At 42.6% G+C, this 27,454-nt stretch overlaps 6 protein-coding genes across 11 annotated transcripts; 3 read left to right on the top strand and 3 right to left on the bottom strand.

Annotated features, from left to right (window-relative positions):
- Positions 1-2: 2 nt before the first annotated feature.
- On the top strand, positions 3-3,410 carry dbr1 (debranching RNA lariats 1). Of its 2 annotated transcripts, none has more exons than XM_028393504.1 (9): positions 3-139; positions 777-974; positions 1,064-1,188; positions 1,267-1,347; positions 1,432-1,517; positions 1,593-1,817; positions 1,915-1,992; positions 2,071-2,216; positions 2,374-3,410. In XM_028393504.1, exons 2-9 carry the CDS (start codon positions 778-780, stop codon positions 3,101-3,103), a joined length of 1,668 nt encoding a protein of 555 aa, XP_028249305.1. In that variant the 5' UTR covers positions 3-139; position 777; the 3' UTR covers positions 3,104-3,410. The 2 variants fall into 2 exon arrangements, with proteins under 2 accessions (XP_028249305.1, XP_028249304.1); XM_028393503.1 differs by having other exon boundaries at positions 684-974.
- Positions 3,411-3,566: 156 nt separating this feature from the next.
- rab5b (RAB5B, member RAS oncogene family) lies at positions 3,567-9,337 on the bottom strand. 2 transcript variants are annotated; one of them, XM_028394425.1, is made up of 6 exons: positions 9,224-9,337; positions 7,267-7,566; positions 7,030-7,181; positions 6,645-6,767; positions 6,249-6,342; positions 3,567-5,963 (listed from the first exon to the last, which is right to left on the bottom strand). In XM_028394425.1, the coding sequence occupies exons 2-6, from the start codon at positions 7,430-7,432 to the stop codon at positions 5,848-5,850; spliced, it is 651 nt and encodes a 216-aa protein (XP_028250226.1). In that variant the 5' UTR covers positions 7,433-7,566; positions 9,224-9,337; the 3' UTR covers positions 3,567-5,847. The 2 variants fall into 2 exon arrangements, with proteins under 2 accessions (XP_028250226.1, XP_028250227.1); XM_028394426.1 differs by having other exon boundaries at positions 7,267-7,562; positions 9,224-9,316.
- On the top strand, positions 9,098-15,457 carry lcmt2 (leucine carboxyl methyltransferase 2). Of its 3 annotated transcripts, none has more exons than XM_028394419.1 (15): positions 9,098-9,209; positions 9,848-10,083; positions 10,388-10,512; positions 10,597-10,678; positions 10,775-10,955; positions 11,048-11,204; positions 11,285-11,474; positions 11,766-11,873; positions 11,952-12,039; positions 12,123-12,341; positions 12,424-12,654; positions 12,745-12,842; positions 13,035-13,222; positions 13,311-13,446; positions 13,542-14,023. In XM_028394419.1, exons 2-15 carry the CDS (start codon positions 10,042-10,044, stop codon positions 13,707-13,709), a joined length of 2,013 nt encoding a protein of 670 aa, XP_028250220.1. In that variant the 5' UTR covers positions 9,098-9,209; positions 9,848-10,041; the 3' UTR covers positions 13,710-14,023. The 3 variants fall into 3 exon arrangements, with proteins under 3 accessions (XP_028250220.1, XP_028250221.1, XP_028250219.1); XM_028394420.1 differs by lacking the exon at positions 9,098-9,209 and adding an exon at positions 15,377-15,457 and having other exon boundaries at positions 9,799-10,083; positions 13,542-13,722; XM_028394418.1 differs by lacking the exon at positions 9,098-9,209 and having other exon boundaries at positions 9,799-10,083.
- On the bottom strand, positions 14,208-16,068 carry crygs2 (crystallin, gamma S2). The gene is made up of 3 exons (XM_028394427.1): positions 15,807-16,068; positions 15,358-15,600; positions 14,208-14,503 (listed from the first exon to the last, which is right to left on the bottom strand). The coding sequence occupies exons 1-3, from the start codon at positions 15,813-15,815 to the stop codon at positions 14,231-14,233; spliced, it is 525 nt and encodes a 174-aa protein (XP_028250228.1). The 5' UTR covers positions 15,816-16,068; the 3' UTR covers positions 14,208-14,230.
- Positions 16,069-16,694: 626 nt separating this feature from the next.
- tbccd1 (TBCC domain containing 1) lies at positions 16,695-22,263 on the bottom strand. Of its 2 annotated transcripts, none has more exons than XM_028394422.1 (9): positions 21,911-22,263; positions 21,057-21,121; positions 20,713-20,979; positions 20,439-20,597; positions 20,201-20,323; positions 19,842-20,091; positions 19,569-19,755; positions 18,947-19,477; positions 16,695-18,123 (listed from the first exon to the last, which is right to left on the bottom strand). In XM_028394422.1, exons 2-9 carry the CDS (start codon positions 21,117-21,119, stop codon positions 17,907-17,909), a joined length of 1,797 nt encoding a protein of 598 aa, XP_028250223.1. In that variant the 5' UTR covers positions 21,120-21,121; positions 21,911-22,263; the 3' UTR covers positions 16,695-17,906. The 2 variants fall into 2 exon arrangements, with proteins under 2 accessions (XP_028250223.1, XP_028250224.1); XM_028394423.1 differs by having other exon boundaries at positions 20,207-20,323.
- A 56-nt stretch (positions 22,264-22,319) lies between these two features.
- On the top strand, positions 22,320-26,078 carry dnajb11 (DnaJ heat shock protein family (Hsp40) member B11). Its single transcript, XM_028394424.1, has 10 exons — positions 22,320-22,507; positions 22,914-23,070; positions 23,765-23,862; positions 24,034-24,166; positions 24,270-24,412; positions 24,570-24,652; positions 24,729-24,786; positions 24,869-24,980; positions 25,350-25,509; positions 25,599-26,078. Exons 1-10 carry the CDS (start codon positions 22,434-22,436, stop codon positions 25,661-25,663), a joined length of 1,083 nt encoding a protein of 360 aa, XP_028250225.1. The 5' UTR covers positions 22,320-22,433; the 3' UTR covers positions 25,664-26,078.
- The last annotated feature ends 1,376 nt before the right edge of the window (positions 26,079-27,454 follow it).

The following is a 27,454-nucleotide window of genomic DNA, read 5'->3' as shown; positions in this document are numbered from 1 at the left end:
CGTTCTGAGTGAAAGACGCAAGGTGGGAAAATTCATTTTTGTTCTATTTCACGGCAAACTTGCAATACAAAACATGGTTTTTGGACATTTGTAACGTATGCATGGATTAAACACACACTTTAGTCGTGCATCCAGCCATGTAAGTACTCACTTTGGGTTTCTTATTTTGCTCTGGCATGAGAAATATGCTCACCTTTCAATACGATATAACAGCTACGACATGTTAGCCTATTTAGCTTGTATGTTGTGGTCTGTGCTGGTTCTAGATCTTAAGTTGCTTATAAATGGCGTATATCAATATTGTTACCAGGACCAGATTAAGTATTGGTGGTAAGGCCTTATTTGTTTTTAATTCGTTCTTTCTGTATATGTGGCTTAAGCTGATAGTTTACATTCTGTGTGATCATTGTCTGATTGTGGTCTCAAAACTGTGCAAACATGACAATTGACTGTCAAACTCACCGAGTGTGGCTTCAACTAAATGTAGTATGACCGACTGATCATCCAGTTATTGTTTAAATCTGTAAAAATCACTGATAATTGCTTTTGTTCATCCAAAAGTCCAAACATACAACACATAAATAAATGGAATTATAATAGAAATCTAAACTTATAAATAACCTTATAGTTTTAGCTCTGCCACTTGCAAGCTTTGAGCTTTGTTTTTCTGTGTCTGTCCACAGATCACTGAACTGTGTGTGGATGTTTCAAGCTCTGAGGTCAGACCAAAGTGCTGACCAGCCCTCAGTGTGAATATTTCTGGGACTTTTGTGCAGCATGAAGATTGCAGTGGAAGGCTGTTGTCATGGAGAACTGGACAAGATCTATGAGACGATCGAGTACCTGGAGAAAAAGGAGGGGGTGAAAGTGGACCTGCTGTTGTGCTGCGGAGACTTCCAGGCAGTGAGAAATGAGGGAGACATGAAGTGCATGGCGGTGCCAGCCAAGTACAGGACGATGCAGACATTTTACAAGTCAGTTTTTCTTTGTTTTTATTTGTGTATAAACTCTTACATATAAGTGAAGGAAAAAAAAACTTTACAAATTACTGTTGGTGCTATAGATACTATTCAGGTGAGAAGAAGGCTCCAGTTTTGACCATTTTCATCGGAGGGAACCATGAGGCTTCCAACCACCTGCAGGAGCTGCCTTATGGAGGCTGGGTGGCGCCCAATATTTATTATCTGGGTAAAGACCAACAGATAACTGATATGTCTACCTGCCTATCTTATACTGCACAGGCTTGACTGGACCATCTTTATACAGGTTACGCTGGTGTGATTCGCTATAAAGGGATCAGAATTGGCGGGTTATCTGGAATCTTCAAATCCCATGACTACAGAAAGGGTACATGTGTTTTTTTAGCTGTTTTAAACATTAGAAGTTACACAAGCTGTCTTGCTCTGTGTTTACTAATGTTCTTTTTTTAAGGCCACCATGAATTCCCTCCATACACACCTGAAACACTGCGGAGCGTCTACCACATCAGAAATATCGAGGTTTTCAAATTAAAACAGGTAAACGTCAACTCAAAAGATTGTCCACTTATGTGTCTAAATATTGTATGCTGATTTATTAATGATTACATCTAGATCCAGATGCCCATAGATATTTTCATGAGCCATGACTGGCCTCGGGGGATTTACTACTATGGGAGTACAGAGGAATTGTTGCGGAAAAAGAAGTTTCTGCGTCAGGAAGTGGAGTCTAACACTCTGGGGAGTCCTGCTGCTGAGGAACTGCTTAATTACCTCCAGCCCAGCTACTGGTTTTCTGCACACCTTCATGTCAAATTTGCTGCTGTCATGCAGCATCAGGTGAGAATAACAAATTGTCTGTAGTGGCTGTGGATGAACACAATGAATACAGTGCACAAACTGATGAGACCAGCTTAGTGAATTGTCTTGTCTTTAGCCTAAAGGTAATGCTGCCCCACGTGTAACCAAATTCCTCTCTCTGGATAAATGTCTGCCCTACAGGGACTTCTTACAGGTGAGAAACACTACTGTTATTACACAACTCTTTGTTAAGGTGAGTTTGACAAATAATAAATATCAACATATATTTCAGATTGTGGATGTCCCAGAGAGATCAGATTCCTCAGATGGGCTGGAATATGATCCAGAGTGGCTTGCTATTTTGAAGGCCACCAACAGTCTTCAGAGGACCACCCCTTACCCCTGGAACCCTCCAGAGAATAATGGCTTACACGAACGGTAAACAGATATTTAGAGAACAACTAGCTATGACATTAAAGCAATTAGAGCATGTGTATGTATCATCCCTGCCAGTTTCCTCTCACACTTAGTGACTGAGCTGTCAGGCACACACTCCGTTTGTCTTTTATAATGCAGTTTGTCTCCAAACCATTAGGTGGGACTTTGGAGTTTCAGAGGCAGCAATGATGCAGGTGGTGGAGGCTCTTAGTGGTGATCTGTCCATTCCAGACAACTTCAGTAAGACTGTGCCGTCATATGAACCCAACAAGCCCAAGCCATACACCCCCCCAAGCTACAATACCAACCCTCAGACAACAGAGCTCTGTGCAAAGTTAGGTCTCACAGATCTCTATGCCCAGGTGGGACAGGGAGGGGGTCAGCAAGGGAGAGCTCAGACTAGTACAGGAGGGGAGGAGGAGGATGATGATGACAGACAAAGTGTAGGAAGTGCAGATGAGCCAAGTGAGTATCCAACTGATACATCAGGACTGTCGAATTCATTCAATCCTGATGAGATTGAGATAGAGGATGAGTGGGAGGAAGAGGAAGGAGAGAAAGAAGAGGCAGTGCTGAAACCCACAGGTGAAATTCACACACCGAGTCGCTTGGTTCTACCCGAGCCCAAATCTAGCATTTCACCCACTCATCTGCCCCACCTGATGAACCTGCCACCTCCTTCCCATTCCACACCGGCAGCAGCTCATGGGGCAGAAAGGGAGGGACAAGGAGGCAGCGATGATGAAGAAGTCACCACCGCACGCATCCTAAAGCGAACCAGCCACGAGGCTGAAGGACCTGGCAGCAAAGGAAGCACTCTTAGAATCAAACGCAGGAACCAGGTCATCTACGCAGCAGCAGAGGAGGAGGACGAGTGTGAGGATTAGAAGTCAGGAGGAGGTGTCTGTTCAGTTCTCCTTTAGTTTACGGAAATTAATTTAAGTATTTGTTCCTTTAATAATGGCTGTTCAGGTCAGACTACATAAGAGCATAAAGGACTGTTCTAGGGGATCTTTTTGTTCAGATTTGAACTGTATATATTTTAATCAAACCAAAAATATTTTAGAAAACAGATTTGGCTTGATTTTTTTGTATGTGAAATTTCAATATAGTAAATAACCCTAACCCTCAAAGTATTTTTTTTTAATTTGATTAATTGTACAGCTATTGAACAAATAAAAGGACACAAATGTTTATTTTGTTTTACATGTGAGTTTATAATGAGTTCTTAAGGGAAGAAAGAATAAATTGGCTTTTAGCTTTCATTGGAGAAAGTGTTATTTAACCATATTTTAGTAATGTATCTGATTCTGAACAGAGCAGAAATAAAGATTACGCTGGACACCATTATTAGTTTAAATCAAACAGATTTATAACATTGATTAGAGTCCTTTAAACAATCCATTCCAGGTTCACAAATGTGCTCTGCTAAAATCAACATACACTTTCATTAAAATTAAGACAATATATAACATACAGTGTATTCGACAAGATCTCTTTACATCCATACAAAGAGCCGATACAGTTTAGCCTAATGATGGGGAGCCGGGTTCTTGACTTATGGTACAAGCTGATGTCAGGGAAATAGATTTCCTGTACTTATTCTACGAAGCACACACTGAAGGATTCTCAGAAAGAAAACTGGGAGTAGGCACTTTTGCTTTTTTGTCTTTTCATCAAGTCTTTCTTGGTCTTCTTCAGCTAAGCCTCAGAGAGCCACCTAGCACACAACTCATACATCAATCAGTAAAACCATCTAAGATCACCATGAGTGCAGGTTCACCAACGATTGACGACAGATGAGTGACACATTAAACACAGGACGTGCACTTACTGAACATGAAGCTTCATGTTTTCTAACCTACCTGCGCCCTTACATCAGTTAAATCCAACAGGGATGAGACCTTCATCAGCTTCTTCACACTGATCTGTGAAATGTGTGAATGTTTTTCCACTGCAGGAACTATCAAGCTGTTTTAGGGCAGCCTGCACTGTTGTGCATATGTGCAGTGCTTCTTTCAGGGCTGTTTTCAGGTTTTAAAAATCAGTACCTACGAGGTGGGTACTTTCTGAGTGGCCCTGAAAACTGGAAGGTGGAGCTTGACCCTGATTGATTAAGCTCAGCATTATGATTAAACTCAGAGGTACACAAAAGACAACATGAGTCCAAAAAGCAGCAACCCAGCAGAAACCATAACAGAACATCTAAGAGGAGAAGCGGTTAAATAGAAAGGTCAAACAGGTTTGATGAGATTAATAACATCTTCTAGCCGGTCTGGTAGACCCTACACAGCAAAGAAAATACTGAATGGACTGATTAAGGTGCTGTTCCTGCACCAGCCTTCACTTCCTGCAGTGGAAACACTGCTGAAGCTTTTCTTGTTGGAGCTCTGGTGGTTTTTGACCAGATTTTTTTTTGAAAAAAATCTAAATACCTTTAAACTGGGGAGGCGTGCTTGGCGCTGATTATTCAGTCAACACCACAGTTCCCTTCCCGTTACACTAACAACAACGCAAGAGTAGCAAGACAGAACAGCAGAACACAGGAAGAAGCAATGGAGGGGAATTGTGTGATTGAAAGATTGGAAAGCTGCACACTGGATGTTATATTACACTATAATAAAAAAACAAACTCTGAACAGGCCAGTTCACACCTGCCCCCGAAATACTTTTTTCGGCTCAGTAGATGAGCTCCTGCAAGACAATGTTTTAAAATGGGCTAAATGCGTCTGTAATGAGTTACAGCTGCTCTCACAGTGTCATGTCAGCTCTGGAGCACTGCTGTTTCTGTCACATAAATACTCAAACACTGCACTGCAACATCATGAAACAAGCAAATGCATTTAGCCAAATGTATCTATGAAACACCAGTCTTAAAACTTTGTAGAAGTTTAGTAGTTTCTATCTAGACTGGAGGTCATTGGAGCTTCACAGCCAGCAGTCAGAGGCCTAAACACTTGGCTTTAAATATGAACAAACTGACTGATGTTGGACAAACTGTGCCATGGGGTCTTATTGGGTTTGGTGGAGCCAGGCAGGAGGATTACACATCATTCCAGAGTTTTAATATGTGGCATTATTCACAGCAGGCTTTGATCAATTCAGGACCTAGAGGAGGTGAAGCAAGCAGATGTGAGTAGAAAGCAGCCTTATAGCAAACCGTTTGGCTTCTGTATTCTACGTCTCCGCCCTTATTTTCCTCCTTTCCTCTCTAGTGTGTGCTGCTCAGTTTGTGCATTTTTACACAATCAGGGCTGTGACTCAAATGATGCAAGGCGAGTGAAAACGAAAGGAATTTCACAACCGGTGCTAAATACTACAACAGGCTTGCCACAGTCTTTATTTTCCTCCTCCCAGTCTTTACCTCCACTTGTAATTCCCCAAAACAGAGTCGAAAGACTCACATGTCAAACTTTGCATCTCTGTTCTCCATCTCTGCTCACCTCCTCCTTCTCTCATTTGAATTTCTGTCTGCTTAGACAGGAGGATGAATGCAGGGTGGGGGGGGGGGGGTGGTGAATGGACACTGGATTTTCCCCACATCAGGCTCACCCTGTTGGTTGGACACGAGATGATAGAAGGGCTGCGGTGGTGTGGATGGTGGGATACAGGTGGGGTAAATTGAGGAGGTCTAGTTCCCTCCACAGCAGGCTCGGGTGGAGTGGGCGTCTGGGTCCTGGAGGTTAACTCCCCGGTGCCGTGCTGCATGTGTGGGGTTCTGGGTGTCTGTTTTTGGCATCTTTTTTGCTACAGGAAGAAGAGAGGATGAAGTGCTAAACGTATGATGACAAAACTCTGCTTTCAGCATTAAGAAGGTTGAGCTGTCATTGAAAGACTTTAAGTTACCTCCAGAGAAAATAATAGACACAGTATGAAAAGGTGAAGAAATTCTATCCATATCCACAATGAGACACTGAACATTTATGCATACAAGACAACTGTAGTGATGTGCATGAGGAGGATTAATACATGTACAATGTTTTGATCCAGGAATGATGGTCTGTCCTCTATCGGATATAAAAGCGCACTCACCGATGGCCAGGAAAAGCTCATTGACATTCATGGCGGTCTTGGCAGAGGTCTCCATAAAGAGCAAGCCGGTGTCTTCAGCATATGTCTGGGCTTCCTTCACATACAGAACACAAACACGCAGGAAAGTAATTACCAAAAACACTACACTGCAATGTAAAGATTTATGTTCTATTATAGAGTTTTCTAGCAAATTGCCTCTTGAATGAATCTGGTGGCATAACATCTTGAAAAACGAATAAATTAATTGCCTTTATTGTCATTATACAGCGGGTATAATTAAATTCAATAATCAATAATAGTCTCCATTCTACCAGATGCCGGAACCTTCCCCTAAGGTTCGGTACCATTATCTGTTTAATGATCTGTGTACGCAGGTGTTAGCTGCTGCTCGGTTACCTCATACTCCACCAGCCTTTTCTCTGCCAGGTCAGCCTTGTTACCTGCCAGGGCAATAACAATGTTAGGACTGGCCTGCCTCTGCAACTCCTTCACCCAGGCCTTGGCCCGCTCGAAAGTCTCCTAGACACACACAATCACAGCACCAAGAAAAAAAACAACAACACAACTGTAAATATGAGGATAAATGACAGAGGTCACAGAATCTGTGCATGAATAAAACAACAGCATACGTATTTATTTGTCAGTTAGGAGGCATGCTGTGCCTCCTGAGTATATTAAATATTTTACAGTTCTGGAGTAAAATAAAGCATCAGTTATCGCATAGTATTTCACATTCTGCACAGACATGTATGAACTGATGTGTTAATCTGTGGCTGTGTACCGGCTTGGTGATGTCAAAGACGACGATAGCAGCCTGAGCTCCGCGGTAGTACATGGGAGCCAGACTGTGGTATCGCTCCTGTCCTGCTGTGTCCCAGATCTCAAACTTCACCGTAGTGTCATCTAAACACACCGACTGAGCCAGGAATGCAGCTGGACACACACAAGACAACAAAATGGGTTACCATCACTCAGTATCTTCTTACCATCCCCCCCTTGTCAGCTGATTAGTCCTCACCTCCGATGGTTGTCTCCTGGAACTCATCAAACTGCCCTTTGACGAAACGAAGCACCAGGCTGGACTTGCCGACAGCCATGTCGCCCAGCAGCACCAGCTTAAACTGGCAGATCTTGGTCTGTGGTAGAGTGCCGTTGGAGCGGCCTCCGCTCCCTCTGGAGCTCATACCGGCCAGCAGCAGGGGGGCTGAGTCTCCTCCCTGGTGTGGAGACAGATGCTTCTTGGATATCAGTCACTTGGGCCACGTCTCAAACTGACTGTGGTCGAGTCCCGCCGTTGATGCCTTTAACTCTGTTCTGTCTGGACAAAGGTGAAGAGATAAAATCGTGTCACCTTATCTAAATGTGTCTGTCTACAGGGATCCAGAGTGTCTAAGATCTGTCAGGCATGCATGAAGAGCAGTCACATACACTTCTTCTCTTTTCTCAAGGCAACAGAAGCTTTTCCAAGTGGATTCATAATGTCCAAAGTTCAGAGTTTTGTAAGGGTGTTGGACAGAGCCAACAATCCCCACACTCACAGTCAGAGATAACTGGTACCACAACAGTGTTCATGCTTTTGTTTGTTAACCACAGCTTTCTGCATCAAGGTGTGCGCATGTGTTCCAACAAAAAGTGACGTGTAACATAGTTTGAAAGATTAAAAACTGTGAAATGTACAGCTGTGTATGAACCTGGGAGCCAATAGATAGCACTATGAGGTGGAATACTAAGCCCTTGCTACCTTGTGTCTCTCAAACACAACCTTACATTGTGTTTCATGTTGCCAACTGTACACACAGGTTTATCCAGGGTGAGTTTTAGCAATACCTGGCGAGCCTTCTAAAATTCCCTGTGTGACAGCGAGGTTTTGGCTAGCTTCTCTATTCTACATTACAGAGAGCTACATTTTTCAAAAACTCTTCTACTGCAAATGTGAATGAAACAGTGGAAGCATATGGATGGACAGATTAAAAACTAAGACAAACAAGTGACACATTTTCAGCATAAAAAAACAGAAAGGATAATAGTTCATTTTTACCTTCAGATGCATCAGATGTATTTAGGTCTAGTCTGATTATAATCTGTGATATATGTCACAGATGAGTCAGTGCAATAGATGGAAATCAACAATAACACCTCCAATACCACAAACATGTTACTTCCCTTCACTTCCATCACACTGCTAATTTCAGCTCAGTAGAAAGTGTTAGATGCGGTTAGTCCTAAAATGTTGTGTTAGTTGTGTTGTTAAAAGTTATCATGATACTGGACTAGTGTCAAAGAGATGTTGACCTGGGTTTTAGGTCAGCTGACTCTGAGTCAGACACATTGAATAAAAATGGAAATGACTTGTTCCATGATTTTACTGTAATATCATCATAATATTAATAATCGTGTACTCAAGGTGTGGCAGTTGGCCTAAAGATCAGTTTTATTAGATGGGTGTGGATCTGTCTAATGTCTGCTGTGCTCTCATCATATACCACACAGCAGAGGTCTAATCAGAGCTTCCATGAAGTCCAAGGATTCCATTTGGAGAAAAGCCGATCAAAGATGCAATAAAGTTTGCAATTTAAATCCAGTGACTTATAAGCAGCATTGAAGCCAGAGATGGACGCTGCGCCTGTCTCTGTCCTCACAGCTTCGATGCTAACCCTCCATCACTGCGGTGAATGTAAAACATTCTAACCTGAGCGCCATGCTGCGAGCTGTCTGCACAGAAGAAGACATGCTCATACACCCACATACACACGGCCCACCGGGACTCTCGCTTCCAGGGTGAGGTAAGTCACTCAACAAATGTTATCAGATAGCAGCTCTTATCTTGCGTTATGTGCTAACGGAACGCCGCTCCGACCTCCCGAGTCCAAACTGAGTCAAGGCTTCATATTTCGACGCCCGGTTAAACACAGCAGTATGACGTCTTCATATGAATGAACATGTTTACAGCGAGAAGGAAACGTGAGCATATTTACCTTTTATACTGTCGGCTCAGCGGCGCAGGTATCGCAGGCTTCACTGTTGACAATTTGGCTATCAGCTGGTAGAAGAAAATGTTACACTTCCTGTATAACGTGTGTAACGGCGCATGCGCAATGAGTGCCGCATTGTCAGCCCTGTGAAGACAAGAACCGCATTCTGTTCTGTCTGTCAGCAGTTTAAACACACAAGCTACAAATGTATTTCCAACATTACACACATAACGGCATAACAAAATAAAGTTATTTTATAATAATAAATAAATACTAATCAAGCTCCGAACATTAATTTTTGTCAACACTTAAAAAAGGTTTCTTGGCATTAGAGAAACCTTTACACAACATCTGGGGAACATTCCAGAAATATTATTATTGTTAAGAGGTTTTTAGATTATATTATTATTATTATTATTCAAAAAGTTTAAATTACAGGAGATGTTTCATTACATTTAGAAATATTTCTTAAAATATTATGTTATGTGAAGGTACAATCTGATACAAAATAAATATGTATTTAAAATGTACAATGAACCGTGTAGACAGTAAGTCACAAAAATTAGTTAAATAATTGTTTTGACGGTGGTTTTGACTGAAGTGGCGTTTTGAACGGCATTCTTGTAGAGAGTCCTCCAGGTCGCAGGGGGGCGCCAGAGCGCAGCTCAGAGGAGACGCGGAAGTTTTTACCACGTGAAGGATGTTTGAATTATTTTGATCAGGGGACAGCTCAAAACACACAACAGTCTAATGTAAACAAGTATTAAACAGACAAAGTGTAGGGTTGTTACTGCGGAGTGATGTGACGACCTGCCGCCACCATGTCACCAACAAAAGGGAAGAAGCAGGGGAGAGACACAGCGGTGAGTGCGGCGTGTTTTCACTGATGACAGAATCTCTTTTTACATCCAACTTCTGTTGTAGTAGAGGTCAGAGGAATGATGCGCCCCAACCCAGTTACATTTAATCGTTTGAAGTCTACATATTACAAATTTATGTTAAAATGTTTTAACATTGTGAACTTTTTTTTAACTATGATGAATGAAACTAACGTGTTTATCAATAAGTTATATTGTAAATACAGCAGCTGCCCTGGATGCCTGTATTCCATCGTTTTTAATGAAGATAAATAAAGATATCGCTGCCCACTCTTTGTTGCTTCCTCAGGTACAGGGAACCAATGACAGTAGTGTGGTGAGCAAAGTGTCTGCAGCAGCACAGGGCTACTTCAACGATGCCTTCCTCCAACACTTCGTGTGCAAATCAGCCAGACGAGCTCCGCTCATCAACAGGTTCGGCAGGCTTTACTCACTGTGGTGGACACACAAACAGGAGACTCTGGTTGTGATTTATGATTGTTTCATTGTATGTTTTAGGGGTTATTATGTGCGCTGGAGAGCTGTTGATCACTGTGTGAGGAGGTTTCTACACATTACAGAGAACTGCCCCAAAAGACAGGTGAGTTTAACAGAAACACATCTGTGTTTACCTCATACAGGGTTGTGTATTTTATGTTTTGCTATATATATCTATATATAATATCTTTCTTTGTAGATTTTGTCTCTGGGTGCCGGCTTCGACTCTCTGTATTTCCGTCTGCACGCAGATGAAGTTCTGAGCAAGACTGTAGTGTTTGAGGTAGATTTTCCTGATGTCACCAGACGCAAACTGGCCCTGATCAGCTCTAACTCAACACTGAGGGGGATGTTAGACTCTCTGCTACTTTGTCCTACTGGTCAGTCTTTTCTATTCAGGCCTGATAAATATATATATGTACACGAGTACATTCATGAGTTTATTTTTTTATGTCTGCCTGTGTGTCTTTAGGGCCTGTTTATGTGTCCAGCAGTCAGTACCGTCTTTTAGGGGTGGATGTTAGGGAGGAAGCTCAGGTGGAAGAGGCTCTGGGTTTGGCTGGACTGGACTGGGCTGCTCCAACCTTGATTCTCTCTGAAGTGGTGCTCACCTACATGGAAACACAGTGGTACAGTTAGCACTATTCACAAATAAATCTGAACTGATTCACTGTGTAGCAAAGGAAAAAAATGGTTTATTGTCTTTCAGGTCAGATGCTGTTATTGGCTGGGCAGCAAAGCACCTGCCTCAGTCCCTCTTTGTAATCTATGAGCAGATCCATCCACATGACCCGTTTGGTCAAGTCATGCAAGAACATTTTCTCAAACTGAACTCAACTCTGCATGCGCTCCAACAGTACCCAGACACAGAGGCACAGAGACAAAGGTTCCTGGACAAGGCCAGTATACAAATATCTTGTTTCTGTTGCTCTTATAGTGTGATTGAAACCCCTTTGAATAAAATGTATATGCAGACAGTGTTAAAGTTTTCTGAAAAATGTCAGGTTATAATCTTAGCATTCAGCACTTCAAGTACCAAACCAATTATAACGTCACCTGTACAAAGTCTCCCTGGAAGTTAGTTGAGACTCAGTTCTGTGAAAACACAGGTACACTGTTAATATTCCTGTGTGGAAGCCTTGTGTTTAAATATATTTGTCTTTGTTGAACCAGTGTGTGTTTGTCTGCAGGGGTGGGAGCAGTGTGTGTGTCTGGATATGAATGACTTCTTCCTGGGGCTCGTCCCTGAGGAGGAGCGAGAGAGAGTGCGGCACCTGGAGCCTTTTGATGAATATGAGGTTTGTCATTGTCTCTCTCTTGTTCTTCATTGTATCACATTTTCAACTGAGCATTAATCCACATCTGTCTCAAATTAGGAGTGGCACCAGAAATGTTCCCACTACTTCATCCTCACTGCAGCTCGAGGCTCTTTGATGGCACAGGCTTTGCTCACTTGTCATCCAGGTAGCTTTCTTTTTATTTCCAGCTCATAGAACAGAACAAATTTGTGACATCTTTTGTACATTGTTGGATTTTTGTATCTGAAGGGTCACCCGTTAGCCCATGTTGGAGCACCACAGTCCTGAGTGCACAGAGCTTACCGGTGTATGTAGAGGGGCTGGGGATGGCGTCCACCTTGCTGAGACCAGAGCAGGTCCTGCTGACAGGAGGATCCAGCAGAGGAGGCAGAGGGTTGTTGTCCAGACTCCTCCTAAGAGGCCAAGAAGGCTGGAGAGCCATCAGCGTGGACATGTCTGCAGATCTGGGTGAGCAGAAGTTTTTACTCCTTGCACTACATTCAGTGAGAAAGTGAGGAAAAATTACATCTTACCTTTATTCACTCTTCAGGTGCACGACTCTACCACACTGCGACCGGCCTTCCTGGAGGTGGTGTGGTGGTTTATGGAGGCCGCTCCTCCCCACTCAACCCAATCAAGAGCCTTTTCAAAATGACCTGTGGTCCTCTTACAGAGACAGAAGGCAGAGATGCAGTGAAGGTGTGTGTGGAGCAGATGGTCTGTTTGGGTAATCCTCCGCCACCAAGATGGCGGCACACTGCTACTATGGTCAGCCACAAAGGTAAGACAGAACAGGAAGTCTGTCTCCTCCTTCTGTCATACCATTAATACTTTACTGACTTCTGGTGAATCTTTGTCACATTTTCTGCAGACAGAGACTTTCTTTTTGTGTTTGGTGGGAAGAACGAATCAGAGGCAGCTCTGGGTGATGGCTACTTCCTGAGTCTGAAACAGAAGCACTGGACTGAGGTGTGGTATATATAAAAGGGCTGTTAAATGGAAAGTCACTCATTAAATCATGCCATATTCATGTGTCCTGCAGTGAAAAAACCCTTCAATTATTTAAACTCTTCTATCCTGCAAGATGTTTGTGTTCTTGACCTGTGACTTTCTTTTTATATTTGATTTGTTGATTTGTTAAATTGTGTATCATTTTGTTAGATGCCACTAGAGGGCGTTGCACCAGAGGCTCGTCACTCTCACTCAGCCTGTTCCTATCAGGGTGGCGTGGTGGTGTTTGGAGGACTGAGCAGAGGTGGAGTGCCATTGGGTGACACGGTGGTGTTGAGGCCAACTGATGTAGGCTTCTGCTGGGAGAGAATGGATGTGCACCCCCCACCTGTTCCCAGGTCTGATGTCCCTGTGATTATCCAGTGCTGTAAAAGTAAAGTTTCCTGTTCAGAAGCCTTTGAATGAGACCTGACGTTCTGTGTTTAGATACTCTCACTGTGCCCATGTAATCGCTGAGAAGCTGGTGGTGGTGGGAGGAGTTTGGCTCCATTCAGACGGTGTACCAGGCATTCTAGTCATCAACATGAGCACGTGCAGCAGTGTGGAGTTCTATCTGGACACGGTCAGTTATCATTCATTCACATTCTGCACAGTCACCTCATGTTGTCACAGCCTGGGTTGAATAATAAACCTCTGTTTGTGTTCTGCTGTGTGCAGACCTTGGTGCCCTGGCCTTTGATGCTACACTCATTCTGCACTGAGCTGGTGGAGTCTGAGGAGCCAGAGCTGCTCCTGATTGGTGGAGGAGGGAACTGTTTTTCCTTTGGGACTCACTGGAATTCTCAGCTTGTCAATGTGAACCTCAGACATGCGCTGCTGGGATGACTCGAGCGTTTCTGTGAGCAGGACCAAACAAATGACCTCTGTTTGTTTTTGTTACACATTAAGTGACAAGATGTAATAATTAGAAGAAAACTTGTTGTCTTGTATGATGAGAAGCTGGCCGTTAACCCATATTTGCTGAGAAAACAGGGGCATTATTTAAATGTAATTCCTTAATGGTTGCGACTTAATGAATATATGTATCATATATATGTGAAAATGCCATGCTGAACTTGTCTTCACTTGGTTGCCATGGATTTCCCAATGTTTTACAAGGTATTTTGTCTACATATCTGAAAATTAATCTACCAAATTCACTTCTAACTTTCTTTTTTCTGTGTACTACTGGACACACTAACAACTATAGTAGATATACTATATATACTAGACCACACAACTTGAAGAAAAAGGCCAAAGGTATGTCTTTGGTCTGCTTTACTGGACATGTTTTATTTTTGAGACCTCAGTTCAAAATCACAAGAGTCAAATTTCAGGGTGTACATCATTGCAAGGTGGAGTTTAAATCATTCAGTGAAACGCCTGAAGGACTGAACCGTAGGACTGACAGCACCCCAGTCGCCAGGTTTGCGATATTCCCCCTTCTCTAGGAAGTACTGGCGTCCGCTGTAGTTGGGGTGCTCGTAGAAAACCCACCAACCGTCAAACACTTTGCAGGAGTTTACCTCACGCCAGCGGAACTTCTCCAAGAGGGAAGGACAGTCCTCTGTGGCCTCCAAGGCCTGGCCCCCGAAGTCTGCCTTCTCATAAAGCTGCATTTTGTACTGGACCCCACTAGTCTGGAAGGTCATAGAAGGGGAGATGAACGGGAGAGGTTTAGGAGGAGAATGGCTGTTAGTGCAGGGGGTTGGGAAAGAATAGGGATGGGATGTGGGGTAAGATTTGATTTTTTTTGTAGCAAAACCAAGATGACTTCTCGTGAGTTTACTGGATCCAAAAGCAACTCAATCCTCTAGACTCCCATGTTAAATGTCAAAACCTACCACAAGAAATGAACATATTTACAGCCTTTATACAACTAAATTAAAGAGGTTTGAATGACAGGAGGTCACAGGTAGTGAGCTAACCTGCGTATATCGTCTCGATTCCACTCAAGCTCTACATCTTTGTACATTTTTGGAGTTCAGCCATCTATTTTTTACAAATGATTGGTACACTCAAGAGTTCCAGTTAAAAGAGCAACCTGTACATATCTGTCAATATTACAACAGCAAACACTGCTGTACAACCTACCTGGTGTTCATACAAGAGAATAAACTCCCCTGTAAACAAAAGCAACTGCGATGATTTAGTGCCATTTAGTTTAATTTATGTATAATTAGTTGCTCTACAATAGTCAAATTAAAAATAGCCTTTGGTCACTTAGATAACTGAGATTAATCAAACACCGTCAGTCAGTGTTTGGAGTCCATGTGTTGACTCCTTTGTGCCTTTATAAACAGAAAACTCATGCAGCTTGTACCAACTGCATTGATTTTTGTATGAAAGAGCCTGCAGGCTGTGGGTCAGCTGGATTGAAGCCTGATCAAACAAATGGACTGATCAGATATTGGCCTTCATTGATTAACCCCCATAGCATGAACACCAATGAACAATGTTCGAATGTCAGATAACAGGAGACTGACTGACTTACAAAGTGGATTATCTTGCAGGAGCTGAGGCGGTCATTTAGTCCCATCCAGCGCTGGTAATCTGGATACTCCCCCCGGGTCAGGACATACTGGTAGCCCAGGTAGTTGGGCCTCTCGTACACTACCCAGGCTCCACTCTCCACACGGATGGAGTTGCAGCGACTCAGGTAGGCTTGGAAGTCTGAGCAGTCGCTGTCACACTCATAGCGGCGGCCCTGAAAGTTTTTGTCCTCATAGAAAATGATCTGGAGGAATAAACACATGAGAGTATAAGCATCCATTCGGAAATGTGTCAAATACATTCCGACAGAAGTCATCACAACAAGACCTACATTTTTACAATAGACAATGTAAACAATAAATACCTGGAAATTACTGGTCATTGTTATTGAACCCAAATATTCATGCTTAACCCACAACCTCAGTGTCCTGCCTTCTTGTCTTGACTCACCCTGCCCATCTTGGATGCACTAGGTGTGGGAAAGCCTTGGGATGCTGAGTGATGGTTCCCCTGAGGTCTCGATGTTGCACTGGCCTTTCCAATGCTGCCTTTTATACCCGCTGCTTTCCCACGTTTATAAACAGCAACAGTGGAGGTAAAAGGGGAACAATCGCTTTGTCATGAAAATGAGATCCAAAAATTGAGTCAGTGATTCTAGTGCTATTCAGTTTTTCCAGAAAAGCGAGGAAGGATTACAGCATAATGGCTGGGGTGTGGGGTAAGCGTCCATTTCTCTACTGGCTGGGTCCAGTGCCCGCTCACTGTTACACATGCCAGCTCTACCAGCTTGCCCCCCACCTGGCGAGGACCTGCCAACTCATGACTTATTTTTGGACAGACTTTTAGATGAATCCAGATAGAGCAGAATTCAGTGGGGGAAGTGTTCACAGGTAACACTTAAGTAAAAAAAAAAAAACAAAAAAACATTTGAGGTCCTGCAAAACCACAAACAACATATACTGAAAGTATCATGCAAAGGTGCTCCTGTAGCCCTCTGTCATTGATGCATCATTTTATGCATATCACTGAGGTGTTCTTCTCTAAATGGCACTTTTTATTGATCATGGTCAACTTACAACAAACCTAATTTATTTTAAAGTAGATTTTTGGTCATGCCAGGGCACTGAATTTTTTAGGTTAAGTTGTAATTGTAGCAGCTAACAAAGTATGTTCAGAAATGTGTTGAAGTGACAAAAACGGGAATCCTCAAGTAAGAAAGACAGGTGTAATTTAAGCAAAAGTACCTTCATCTAAAGTCATGTTTTACTTCCACAGTATATACCAAAATCATGCATTTCATTGCACAGATTAACAACTGTTTTTAGTCATTAATTTTATTATTTATTTAACAATCAAAAAAACTAATTTGTGCTTTTGATACATAACCTGCATGTGTGAAAATGATCAGGAACTTGTCTGAAGTAAACAACAGCAATAAGGCATGTTTACAGTGTAAATAGTTCATCTTTAAAGTCTTCTCGTTCGTCACAAAGCTACCCTGAGGATGTGCAGCAGACCTGTTGTTTGTAATGTAAGACATGAAGGTTAGCATGTTGTGATGCAAGTGTGCAAAAAGGAAGCTAACTACGTAACTAAAGTACACTTGGAATGCTAAAACTGGTTCTGTAAACAACCTACAGTGCTAAAATATACATTTATTTAGGTGATTTTATATAAAAACGCATTCAGGATTTGCTTTGAAAACTGGCCACAGCTGGTTTGTTTAGTTCTGCTTCTGACAGCACACTGAAGAATTTTAAAGGTACGTTTGCAATTAACACAGAGCGGCTGCGCCCTGTCCCTGCTGTAATTACTGATGTCAGAAAATACCGAAAACAGAGCTCTTACTAGCACCCTCTATGTTTGGATGGTGTCATCACATGTAGAATATAGATTATTTTAATAATCTTTCTTCCGTTTTTCCAATGAAAGTTTATAATCTAATAATTCAAAAAGTCAATGTACAGGTGGTAATCGAGCATCTACATTCTCTACTTTTTAAATGCACATTAATTTCCCTAACTGATGATATTTACAGGCTTTGGTGGTCAGTGACCGACAGCTCCCCACAACAAAACAACCATCACTCAAGATTTTTGTACATTTAATTTCATGATAGGTTTCCAAATCTTCTCTGCCTGCTTGTCTCAGATTCCCTTCTGAAACAAAAAAGCTTACACAACATGTTTATCTTATCTATGTTTTGTCCCCAAGTGATGACATTCAGTAATAAATGTGAATCTAAGCTTCATCAAAGTGTCCCTTTGTAAACCTGTGTCACCTTCACACTTGCTCCACTTGTGTTTTTTTAAGCTGTAATGTTGTTTCACAACATGCCAATCCCCTCCCTGCTCGGCTTTGACGTGGTAAGCACTTAGCTGCCTTTTCTGAAGAAGTGACTGCAAATCTGGACGTACCTGTAAGTTGTTTTAAAAACCTGCTCAGAAGCTCTTAGAGCTTATAGGAGCTCTGCCTGTGGAAACTGTGAATACTTTCCTCTACAGGTGAAACTGACCTGCTGGCTAAGGCTCAAGAAAGTGCTGCTTTATTTCAACAGGCCATAGGTGACTGCCCCTTCTCCCTGCTTACAATACCAATGTGTTTGTTATCATTATTTTGGGCAGCGTCTGTTGCTACCGCATCTGAGTCTTTCAGACAGGCGACTGTCGGTGGAATTAGACTGTCAAGTTCCTGCCTGTGTCCAGTTTCCAGGAGCCACTCATGAAACTTGATCTCCACCAACTCCTGAAACTGTAGTTTTTGCTCCCTGCAGAGAGAGAGAGAGAACTTTTAATGACACAAAAACATTTGTATTTTGCTGAAATTTGTCTCATGTTTTATCATAATTACTGTATGATTCCTTTAATATGGCCACAATGTGTGATCAGTAATTAATGACCTTAACTAGCCATGTAAATTTTAATATGGAAAGAATTAAGCTCCATGAAGCTCCATTCACTTAATTTCATAGAGTACTGTAAGCGCCCTTGTGGTGACTTGCAGCCAGTTTTGGTACACTGGCATGATGCGCAGGCATATTAAATTAAATTAAGAAACCGTTATTAGTCCCACAATGGGGAAATTGCTTAAGGCAGCCCAGCAAAGAACGCCATACACCAGTGAGTACACTGAAGGCTGTGCGGGTAAAGTGCCTTGCCCAAGGACACACAACAATGACTAGGGAGGCCATCACAGATTTCAAGCTTTCTGTTACATAACCAACCTCAGCTCCACTGATTTCCTGAATTAACCCAAGAAATTGTTGGACGGGGGCTTTGCCACCACAGGAGTCTACACACTGCTCTTATGAGCTGATAATCAGAAACCTATGAGTGACATCACAGAACGGGGTCAGGTAGAGGTGGATAAGCCCCTCGAGCAAGTTTTCTGAACACATCCATCACTGAACTCTGTAATATCTCGCTCGCAGGATGGCCAACACACATTTATATTGATTTTTGGAATGGCTTTTCCGTTACAGCTTTCCACGGATTAAAGGAGCACAGTAGATAATGGAATAATCAAACTATTTTTACACATGCATGAGGGTTTTCTGTCGATGCATTCATAATGGCATGACGAGTACTCACTTGTTCAGCCGGGCCTCCATCACAGTTTTTTGCCATTTCTGTATCTTCTTCTGCTTTCCATCAAGAGCTGCCTGGTACAGAGGAGGCAGCCCGCCGGGCACCTCACAGGTGTCACCCTCCATCTGGAAAGGCACTACCAGAGTGTGAAACTCAGCCAGCGGCAAGAGGCGGTAGCAGGAAGGGTCCGGATTAGATGACGTGTTTAGTGGGGTATTACTGAGGCCCTCAGGCCCCAGAAGTATAGGCTGATCCCAGAAGTTTGGAACAACGGCCAGCCCAACGCTAGCCATGTGATCCTCCAAGGAGGGGTAAAAGGTGTGAAAAGGACCGAAGGTGATGTCTGTGTTTCCAGGCAGGAGCAAAGGTCGTGTGGGTGTCAGCGCGTGGATGGTGCAACGTGAAGAGGCTCCAATAGAAATCCTGCCAGCCACACACACCACCTTTATGTTCTGGCAGCCATGGATGTGGACGCTGGTCTCAACAGGACCTAGAACCACAGTGCTGTCACGGCATTTGTGCACACTAACTGACCTAAGAAACACAAGTAAAAACAAATATGACTTATCTTTCACACAAAGTCAAAAACATAATATTATTATTATTATTATGGTAGCAAACCTACCTGAGAGGTGAGAGAAGGTAAATGAAGGCGTCAGAGCATCTATGGATTTTGATATTGGCACCAGTCAGCTTGTCTGACGTTTTAGCCAGTGTTTGTTTGAAGACTTGGGACATCAACACTATCTTACTGCCGGGTGAAGCTGTGTGAGTGTTTCTGGCTATCATGGCTCTCTTCATGGCCCCTTCAACTACAATACAAACATTGTGTCAAATCAAGGTACAATTCACTGTCAATCCTGTGAAGAAGCACTGATGCAAAAGAACTTTCAGACACCTTGTTGAGCCCAGGCTAGTTTCTTTCCAGACCTGAGGCAGGCAGTTATCCCGAAGGGATTGAGTGTGAGGCATTGCTGGAGGCACGAGAGCAACTTGTGCAGAGGGAAGGAACGGCTCAGTGAGGAGTAGCCAGTTTGTGTTTGCAGCAGACCTTTGCTGAGCAGCCGGTGAATAGGCTGGACAACTTTCCCAGGGCAAACCGAGCCCTCCAGGAGCAGGCCAAGGCTCCGCACCGACTCCAGGGAGATCTGGCAAAAACACAACTGTAAAATCTGCTACAGCACATCCTGAAAAATAAAGCTCATTTCATGCAAAACCATCTCATATTATTTACATACTGATGTATTAAATACATACACTGACCTGACAGTTTCTAGAAACTTGTCCAGACTGTGACAGCTGTTCGGGCTCCACCAGCAGCTCCAAAATTTCTGATAGATGGCTTTGCACAAACGACAGGTGGGCCTGATCATCCCAGTTCTACTGAGGGAAAATAAACTATGAGTTGCTCATCAACAAAAACCAAAAACTAACATATGTGCCTTCAGCTTCAGAATGATAAAACTGGGCCAAACATGCATTAATGTTAGAGAACCTTGTTCTGGGAGTTTGTTTTGGCCTCTCGGTCTGACGGAGATGGGGAGCGGGTACGATGACTGGGCCACTCCTCACCAATCAGAGAGGTTCGCAGAGATACTCGGTGCAGCTGCTGGATGTAGAGGAAGAGGAGGAACTGCAGGGTCTCCACAGACATCTAGAGCACAAACAAGAAAAATAAACATTGATGTCTGCCTGGGGCAAAAAACAACAAGTCGCACACCAGTGTAAAAACTTATTTAAAAATTGTTTGGTTAATATGTGTTTTTCACCTTGATTCTTTGTTGATCTAGCTCAGTTTTTGAAGAACACTGAGAAAGACACTCAGCCCACTCCAGCCTCTCCTCTGGACTGTGGCCTATAATAAGGTCAAAGGTCTCAAAGTAGAGCCATGCCAGGTCTTCTGGAAGCTGCAGCTTTCCACAGGCAATATGCCTCCACATGGGCCAGCCCAACATTGGAAAGCAGCCTTCCCGCGTTCGCACATAGATCGCCATCTTGCGAAGGTAGTGCAGGCTAAGCTTGGAGGAGGGAGCCACCTACCATCACAATAACTTTGATTAACATAAACAGGACCCATATGATTATGTTGAATATCTAATGAGAGTATATTCACCTGCAGGGCTCCCAGTAAGAAGGGCTCCATGCGTGGCCATATGCTCACACCGTCTGCCTCCATGTCTAAAAAGAAATGACACAAAATTGAAAAAAAACTTAAACAATACTACATCCTTCCTATGTTAAGAAGTACTTTGTTCGTATGTAAGTCAGTTCACGCTCTCTACAGCAGCTAAAGAGTTTGGACATATTAGAGAAATCAGTGCTTAATGTTTTTTTTTTACTATTCAACTACTGCTTGTTAACATTCAGTGAAGATTTATCTTCAATGTTGTCTGTATGTGATATTTTGAGTTCACTACTATTTTTTAGCTCGTCTTCAAAACAAATTACAACTCAGACTTAACTTTTTTTTAACTTATAGAGCACTATCCATGCCAACCACATAAATTAATACCATTATAAAGAAGCTTCTCATTCAACACGAACTCCTAGTATGTACATTCCCAGGTCCTCTAAATAATGTTCAGAAACCCATTATACTCCAGCCACTTTACAAACACTGTGCCTGTAGCACAGCATTTTCTGTATTGTAAATAATGCTACATTTCGTTGTACTTTAGCTGACTTTGTTTGTCTCTTCACGGTCATTTTTCGTCATTGCTCCCATGACAACTAGCTCATGTCATCAACACCTGACTGGGTATCATAACATGTTTGACAGGCTAACCGAACCGGCTGTATGCAGAAAAAAATCCTGTCAAACACAACTAAACAAATGCGGCCATAACATCTGTGTGGAAGGTGAAAGGGCTAACAGAAGGAACGGGCTAACTGTTGTTTGTCTTAAAGTTAACTACTCCAAACAGCTATCTTAGCTTCCGTTAGCTAGCGATGCTAACAAGCACTTACTTCAAGACTTTGTCCTCATACAGGTGGAAATGACCTGATCCTGTCGGACAGGAGAACGATCCACGGGTCACAGATTCACGAGTGTAAAACACATATGAGGACGAATGCGGTGGTGGATGCTGTCTGTTGTCCGTCTCTCGAGCTTCCTATTTGGCGCCCTCCTCCTCTCCACTCTGATCACATCTGTTGCGCGCAGCTCGCGAGGACGCGCTTTTTCCTGGACACTGATCTATTTCTAATAGGGCAACTGAAATGTACTATTCTTGCTGTAGCTGCATTAGTACACACACCCCGGGAACTTTAGATAAAACAATGACAGATTACAGTACCAGATGTCGTATTCACAGGAAGAGTGAGCGGTATTTCTTTAATGGAGGGCGGAGCTTGCCGGAGAGGCGGGCCGCTGACCTCCAGTGGGCGGGCTCTCTCTGACAGGAGGAAGAAGGCTTCTGACTGGTAGCGGGATCTGAGCTTCAAAAGCCGGCTATTCTTTTTGCTACCTCCTCTAGAAACCCTCGGCTCCATGGCTGCTAAAGGGATGAATCTGTGCAACGTGTGCTGTTTGCTCCTGTATGTAGTCACGGCGGTACTTGCCGGGTAAGTCGGCCGGCTCTAAGAGCAGAATCGCAGCGGTGAAACAGCATCGCCAGCTGGTACACATGTTTCACTGTGATTGGTCTAAACCTGCTTTCCATGTGTGGAGTGCACTGGAGCAGGCTAGCTAACTTGCTAATAAGTGATTTCATTGTGTTGCTGTTATGTACCTCAGCGTTTACATTCAGTAGCTCAACTTGTTTATTTAACGGCCATGTTTTTAATCAAAGCTAGCTTAGTTAGCATAAGCTCGCCTCCACAACTGTGTAGTTCCAATGGTTTTCTCTGGCTAGCTTAGTGTTTGACTAACAACACTTGAGTAGAAGTAGCAGCTCTGTAGCTACACTACTCTTGAGTTGCTAAGTTGCTCTTAACCGTGTGCTTCTGTCTCTGACTCTCTCTCTCATAGGCGAGATTTTTATGCGATCTTGGGGGTGAGTAAGAGTGCGTCCATAAGGGACATTAAGAAGGCCTACAGAAAGCTGGCTCTGCAGTTACATCCTGACAGAAACCAAGACGACCCTAAAGCTCAGGACAAATTCGCAGATTTGGGGGCAGCTTATGAGGTGAGTCTAAACTATTGTTGTGTTTGAAGCCAGGAATCAGTGAGGAGAAGCTTATCGCATCTCTGTACTTATACTCACAAAATACACACAGTGATTATTAGTAATTACTGCATATTTACTAAATTATTATATGTGAATATTTAATGTATTTGTGTGCGGAAGCGCCTCAGGCACCGATACAAAAGTCCTTTCATTGGTCTGCTACTTGGTTGTTATTGGAAACGCTACGTGCGCTGTGATTGGTTGTTTAGACCGTGTGGCTGCATCCGATTGGCTGTTACGCTGCACAGCTGGCATGCTGAAAACCATGACGTGGATAATTGTGGGAGTGGATTCAGCAGCACTGCAGGTGTTTCCGTGTCAAACGGTCAAATTACTACTCATATGAAGCATTTCTAAACAGTTTATAACACAATAAACAGGAAAGAAGTTTTATTCACGTTATCTTAATGAATAATGAATGGAGAGTGTAGAATAGGCCAAGGCGGTATCTTCAAAAGCCCCAAAGCCTCAAAATAAAACGGCAGAAGCCTATAAGCAGGTTTCAGATTTTACATTTGCGTGTGTTTTCTGGTATGAGGCTGTGTTTGTGTGTTGTTAAATTGAATTAGTTTGTGTCTGAGGTTGTATGAAGTGTAAATAAAAACATTGCAGAGGTTATTGGTTGTGTGACTGACAGATTGTTTGTTTGTAGGTCCTCTCAGATGAGGAAAAAAGGAAACAGTATGATGCATATGGAGAAGACGGACTCAAAGAGGGTCACCACAGCTCCCATAATGATATTTTCTCCAGGTGGGTTTCAACAGCACAATAAAACTGTATGTAGCTATGCAAAGTCAACATAAAGGGCTGGTTCACACAAAAGACAACCAAAGCCTCACTCGATCTAATCTAATTTAAAAAAAAGATGGCCTAGGTAAAATCATTCATTACTGCTTCTCTGTTTCTGTATGCTCTTTGCAGCTTCTTTGGTGACTTTGGGTTCATGTTTGGAGGAAACAGACAGCAACAGGACAGGAACATCCCCAGAGGAAATGACATAATACTGGACCTGGAGGTCACACTGGAAGAGGTGTACTCTGGGAACTTTGTGGAGGTGTGGACAAAACCCTGCTTTCTAAAAAAAAAATCACTGCCTGAACAATATCATATCTGTGTGTATTTTTGTTTTTAAACATGTCTTTTGTAAAACTGTTCAGGTTGTACGTAATAAGCCCGTAGCCAAAGAAGCTCCCGGTAAAAGGAAGTGTAACTGCAGGCAGGAAATGAGGACAACACAGCTCGGACCTGGACGCTTTCAGATGACTCAGGAGATGGTGTGTGATGAGTGTCCCAATGTAAAGTAAGTGGTTGTTTTTGTTGTCATCATGACAGAACACACATACAGTCAAAAATGAGTCTAAAAACCAGATCTAAAAACATGAAATAAAGAAAGCATTCTGATTATCACAAGTGAAACAGCTGCAGAAAACTAATATCATATGTTCCTGTTAACACAGGTTAGTGAACGAAGAGCGAACTTTAGAGGTGGAGATTGAACAGGGAGTAAGAGATGAGATGGAGTACCCATTTATCGGCGAGGGTATGCTTTCTAAAAGTTTAGTCTGAATCATTTGTCTGTTTTAAGACCTGATCTAACGCATTATCTGGGACCACAGGTGAACCTCACATCGACGGAGAACCTGGAGATCTGCGATTTCGCATCAAAGTGTTGAAGTATGAAATTTATCTCTGTGTCTGAACAGAATTATTATAAGAACAATGACACTCTGTAACCGGTTGTTCTTTTCTTTTCCAGACATCCTGTGTTTGAGCGCAGAGGGGATGACCTGTACACCAACGTCACCATCTCCCTGGTCGAGGCTCTGGTGGGCTTTGAGATGGACATCGTACATTTGGACGGACACAAGGTTCTGCAAATTCCTTAAAATGGATTATTTCACCCTCTGAACCTAAAAACACACCAACAGGTTTAAAATGCAGAAAATATAAAGATACCCAGAAATAATTGACTTTTCAAAGGTCCTTGAATGCATCATGCACAATGTACAGTAACCAACCAAATAAGTTTGAAACTGTGATTTTATCCACATTTTTATGAACAAGATTTTGTAAAACAGGACAAATTCTCTCTATGTGACGGGCGAGAAAAATGCTGAGAATTTGATAGAGAGGGTCAATATGAACTATTTAAAGTTATATATTAAAAAAAGAAAAGAAAAATAAGTGATCTATAAGTGAATATGTGATCTAATGTGTTGTCTGCCTTTGCCGGACAGGTTCATATAGTGAGAGACAAGATCACTAAGCCTGGTGCTAGAATGTGGAAGAAAGGTGAAGGTCTGCCGAACTTTGACAACATCAACATCCGAGGTTCCCTCATCATCACATTTGATGTGGAGTTTCCTCAGACGCAGCTCGATGACCAACAGAAAGATGGTGAGAGTGATGCAGTGATAACGGATGTCAACGTGCTGTTTAGTAAACCATCTCATATTTTAGATAAATCTGCATCTTTATTGTTGCAGGTATTCGGAGTCTTCTGAAGCAAGGATCTGTACAGAAGGTTTACAATGGACTACAAGGATACTAACAAGCAACACAGCCTGGACTGATTTATATGCCACACACTCACGTTCAATCAGCAGGAGCGTGCTCCGTAACTCGGGCCAGGGTGTATTTATTATTTTCAGATTGTTCTCAGGATGGCTTGTTTTTAATGTTCTACATCTTGTCTGCCAAGGCACAACTGCACATGTTTTATGTATAAATGAAGAGGATACAGTGTCTGTGTTGAACTGTTTTTGTCTCTGCCCCTGACATTATATCCAAACGATATCACCCACTGTCCTTTCTGAGGGAAGATCAAAAGCTGATGTGTTGACCACTGAGAGAACATCTACTGAAGGATGAGCTACTGTTTCTAAATTTGTTTTATGAATGTAACAGCACCACCTGTTGACTGTTTCCTCCTCCATAGTACTTTGTAAATACAGTTCAGAACAATTTGTGTTTTAGTTTACCTAATTTATGTTGGTTTGTCTGATGACAGTGAGATTGAAGAACTGCCACAGCTTCAGCTTTGCTGCGACTAGAGTTGATCTCTCAATTAAACAGTGGTGTTTTTTATTTTTTATTTTTGGAGGAGGTGACTTTTTCCCCACGTCCTCCAGCACCACTTAAAAGACGTTTCATCTCACACGCAAATCTCTGAGGCGTGAAAAGGACATCTGATTCTTCAGTATCAGTGTCCCTGTTGGGCATCACTGCCTGATTTGGTCTCTAATGTGGTTTTGGGGTTTTCTTCAACTGCAATGCTGCCTCCTAGTTTTACGAGAGGGTCGTGGCCTTAAATGTGAATATTCTGGCCATTTTTATGTGTTCTGGGGGGGTGATGTACTTTGGCTGACTCTTAATAAAGATTTCTACAAATTCTGATAAAATGTTATACCCCAAATTCACCACTAGATGACAGAAGAGTCTAGTTAACTGACCTGGTGGACTTTATTGACCTTACAAAGATTGGCATCAGAACAGAGTGTACCATGGCAGGAAAGAATGATCATGCCATCACAAGATGAAAAACAAGAACTTAAGAGTAGAATATGTTATATTTACTGATGAATACTAGTTAGACATGTAACCCTACAGGAGAGAGAATGACAGCGTGACATGCTGCAACAGTCAAAATCAAAGTAGATCAACTCCAGGCTGACTGAGTAGATCAGCACTCTGTTCTGGAGAGGTGTGCTGCACCCTCTGTTCTGCATTAAACACACTTCCCAATCACACATCTGATGTTTGTGTCAGATGTAAACTTCCTTAACATTCCAATACTCACATAGCCAAGAGATCTTGTTGCAATGCAACTTCAGAAACACAGACACGAAACACAAGCAAATTAAGAAAACATCTTCAGCAACTTCACAACACCACAGAACTTCAGTAATGATTTCAAACAAGTTATAAGTTGTTTTTACACATATATGACACAAAACACAGCGCACAACACAGAAGGGCTGTTCAACAATAGAGAACTTTAGAATTAATAGAAATTCAAGCACAAGACCCTCACTCAAACTCACAGGCAGCAGGCCTACAGCTTAACCCTGTTTTTACAGTGTTAACACTCGAGGCTCAGATTGATGATTGTTAGCCTTCCTCTTCACCCCTACCATCCACACCCACACCTTATGGGTTGAGGCATTCTGGGAGGATAGCTGTTGGGGAGCCTGTCTGCATGGGTGGGGCAGAGGGGATGTCCACAGAAACATACTCATAATGGTTAGTTTACAGTGCGGTGACTGGTGTACACATCTGGCCACCAGGTCACAGACTATGTGTGTGTGTGTAATAATCTCCCACAGCGAATACTGCATGCTTA

This window comes from Parambassis ranga, chromosome 21 (genome assembly GCF_900634625.1).
Source record: "Parambassis ranga chromosome 21, fParRan2.1, whole genome shotgun sequence".
Classification (NCBI taxonomy): domain Eukaryota; kingdom Metazoa; phylum Chordata; class Actinopteri; family Ambassidae; genus Parambassis; species Parambassis ranga.
This window is presented reverse-complemented; position numbering and strand designations above follow the sequence as displayed.

Excerpts from the sequence above, each read along its gene's own strand:
- lcmt2 (XM_028394420.1), top strand. The coding sequence starts at position 10,042 with ATGTCACCAACAAAAGGGAAGAAGCAGGGGAGAGACACAGCG. Across the intron at positions 12,655-12,744 it reads TACTATGGTCAGCCACAAAG|ACAGAGACTTTCTTTTTGTG; the intron begins GTAAGACAGAAC and ends CATTTTCTGCAG. Across the intron at positions 13,447-13,541 it reads TGGAGTTCTATCTGGACACG|ACCTTGGTGCCCTGGCCTTT; the intron begins GTCAGTTATCAT and ends TGCTGTGTGCAG.
- tbccd1 (XM_028394422.1), bottom strand. The coding sequence starts at position 21,119 with ATGGAGGCAGACGGTGTGAGCATATGGCCACGCATGGAGCCCTTCTTA. Across the intron at positions 20,092-20,200 it reads CTAGAAACTGTCAGGTCAGT|ATCTCCCTGGAGTCGGTGCG; the intron begins GTATGTATTTAA and ends TGTTTTTGCCAG. Across the intron at positions 19,478-19,568 it reads TACCTTCTCTCACCTCTCAG|GTCAGTTAGTGTGCACAAAT; the intron begins GTAGGTTTGCTA and ends TGTGTTTCTTAG.
- rab5b (XM_028394425.1), bottom strand. The coding sequence starts at position 7,432 with ATGAGCTCCAGAGGGAGCGGAGGCCGCTCCAACGGCACTCTACCACAG. Across the intron at positions 7,182-7,266 it reads CCAGGAGACAACCATCGGAG|CTGCATTCCTGGCTCAGTCG; the intron begins GTGAGGACTAAT and ends GTGTGTGTCCAG. Across the intron at positions 6,768-7,029 it reads TCTTTGACATCACCAAGCCG|GAGACTTTCGAGCGGGCCAA; the intron begins GTACACAGCCAC and ends GTGTGTGTCTAG.
- dbr1 (XM_028393504.1), top strand. The coding sequence starts at position 778 with ATGAAGATTGCAGTGGAAGGCTGTTGTCATGGAGAACTGGACAAGATC. Across the intron at positions 1,189-1,266 it reads GCCCAATATTTATTATCTGG|GTTACGCTGGTGTGATTCGC; the intron begins GTAAAGACCAAC and ends ATCTTTATACAG. Across the intron at positions 2,217-2,373 it reads AATAATGGCTTACACGAACG|GTGGGACTTTGGAGTTTCAG; the intron begins GTAAACAGATAT and ends CCAAACCATTAG.
- crygs2 (XM_028394427.1), bottom strand. Across the intron at positions 14,504-15,357 it reads CCTGCAAGATAATCCACTTT|ACTAGTGGGGTCCAGTACAA; the intron begins GTAAGTCAGTCA and ends ATGACCTTCCAG.
- dnajb11 (XM_028394424.1), top strand. The coding sequence starts at position 22,434 with ATGGCTGCTAAAGGGATGAATCTGTGCAACGTGTGCTGTTTGCTCCTG. Across the intron at positions 24,413-24,569 it reads GATGAGTGTCCCAATGTAAA|GTTAGTGAACGAAGAGCGAA; the intron begins GTAAGTGGTTGT and ends CTGTTAACACAG. Across the intron at positions 24,653-24,728 it reads GTACCCATTTATCGGCGAGG|GTGAACCTCACATCGACGGA; the intron begins GTATGCTTTCTA and ends CTGGGACCACAG.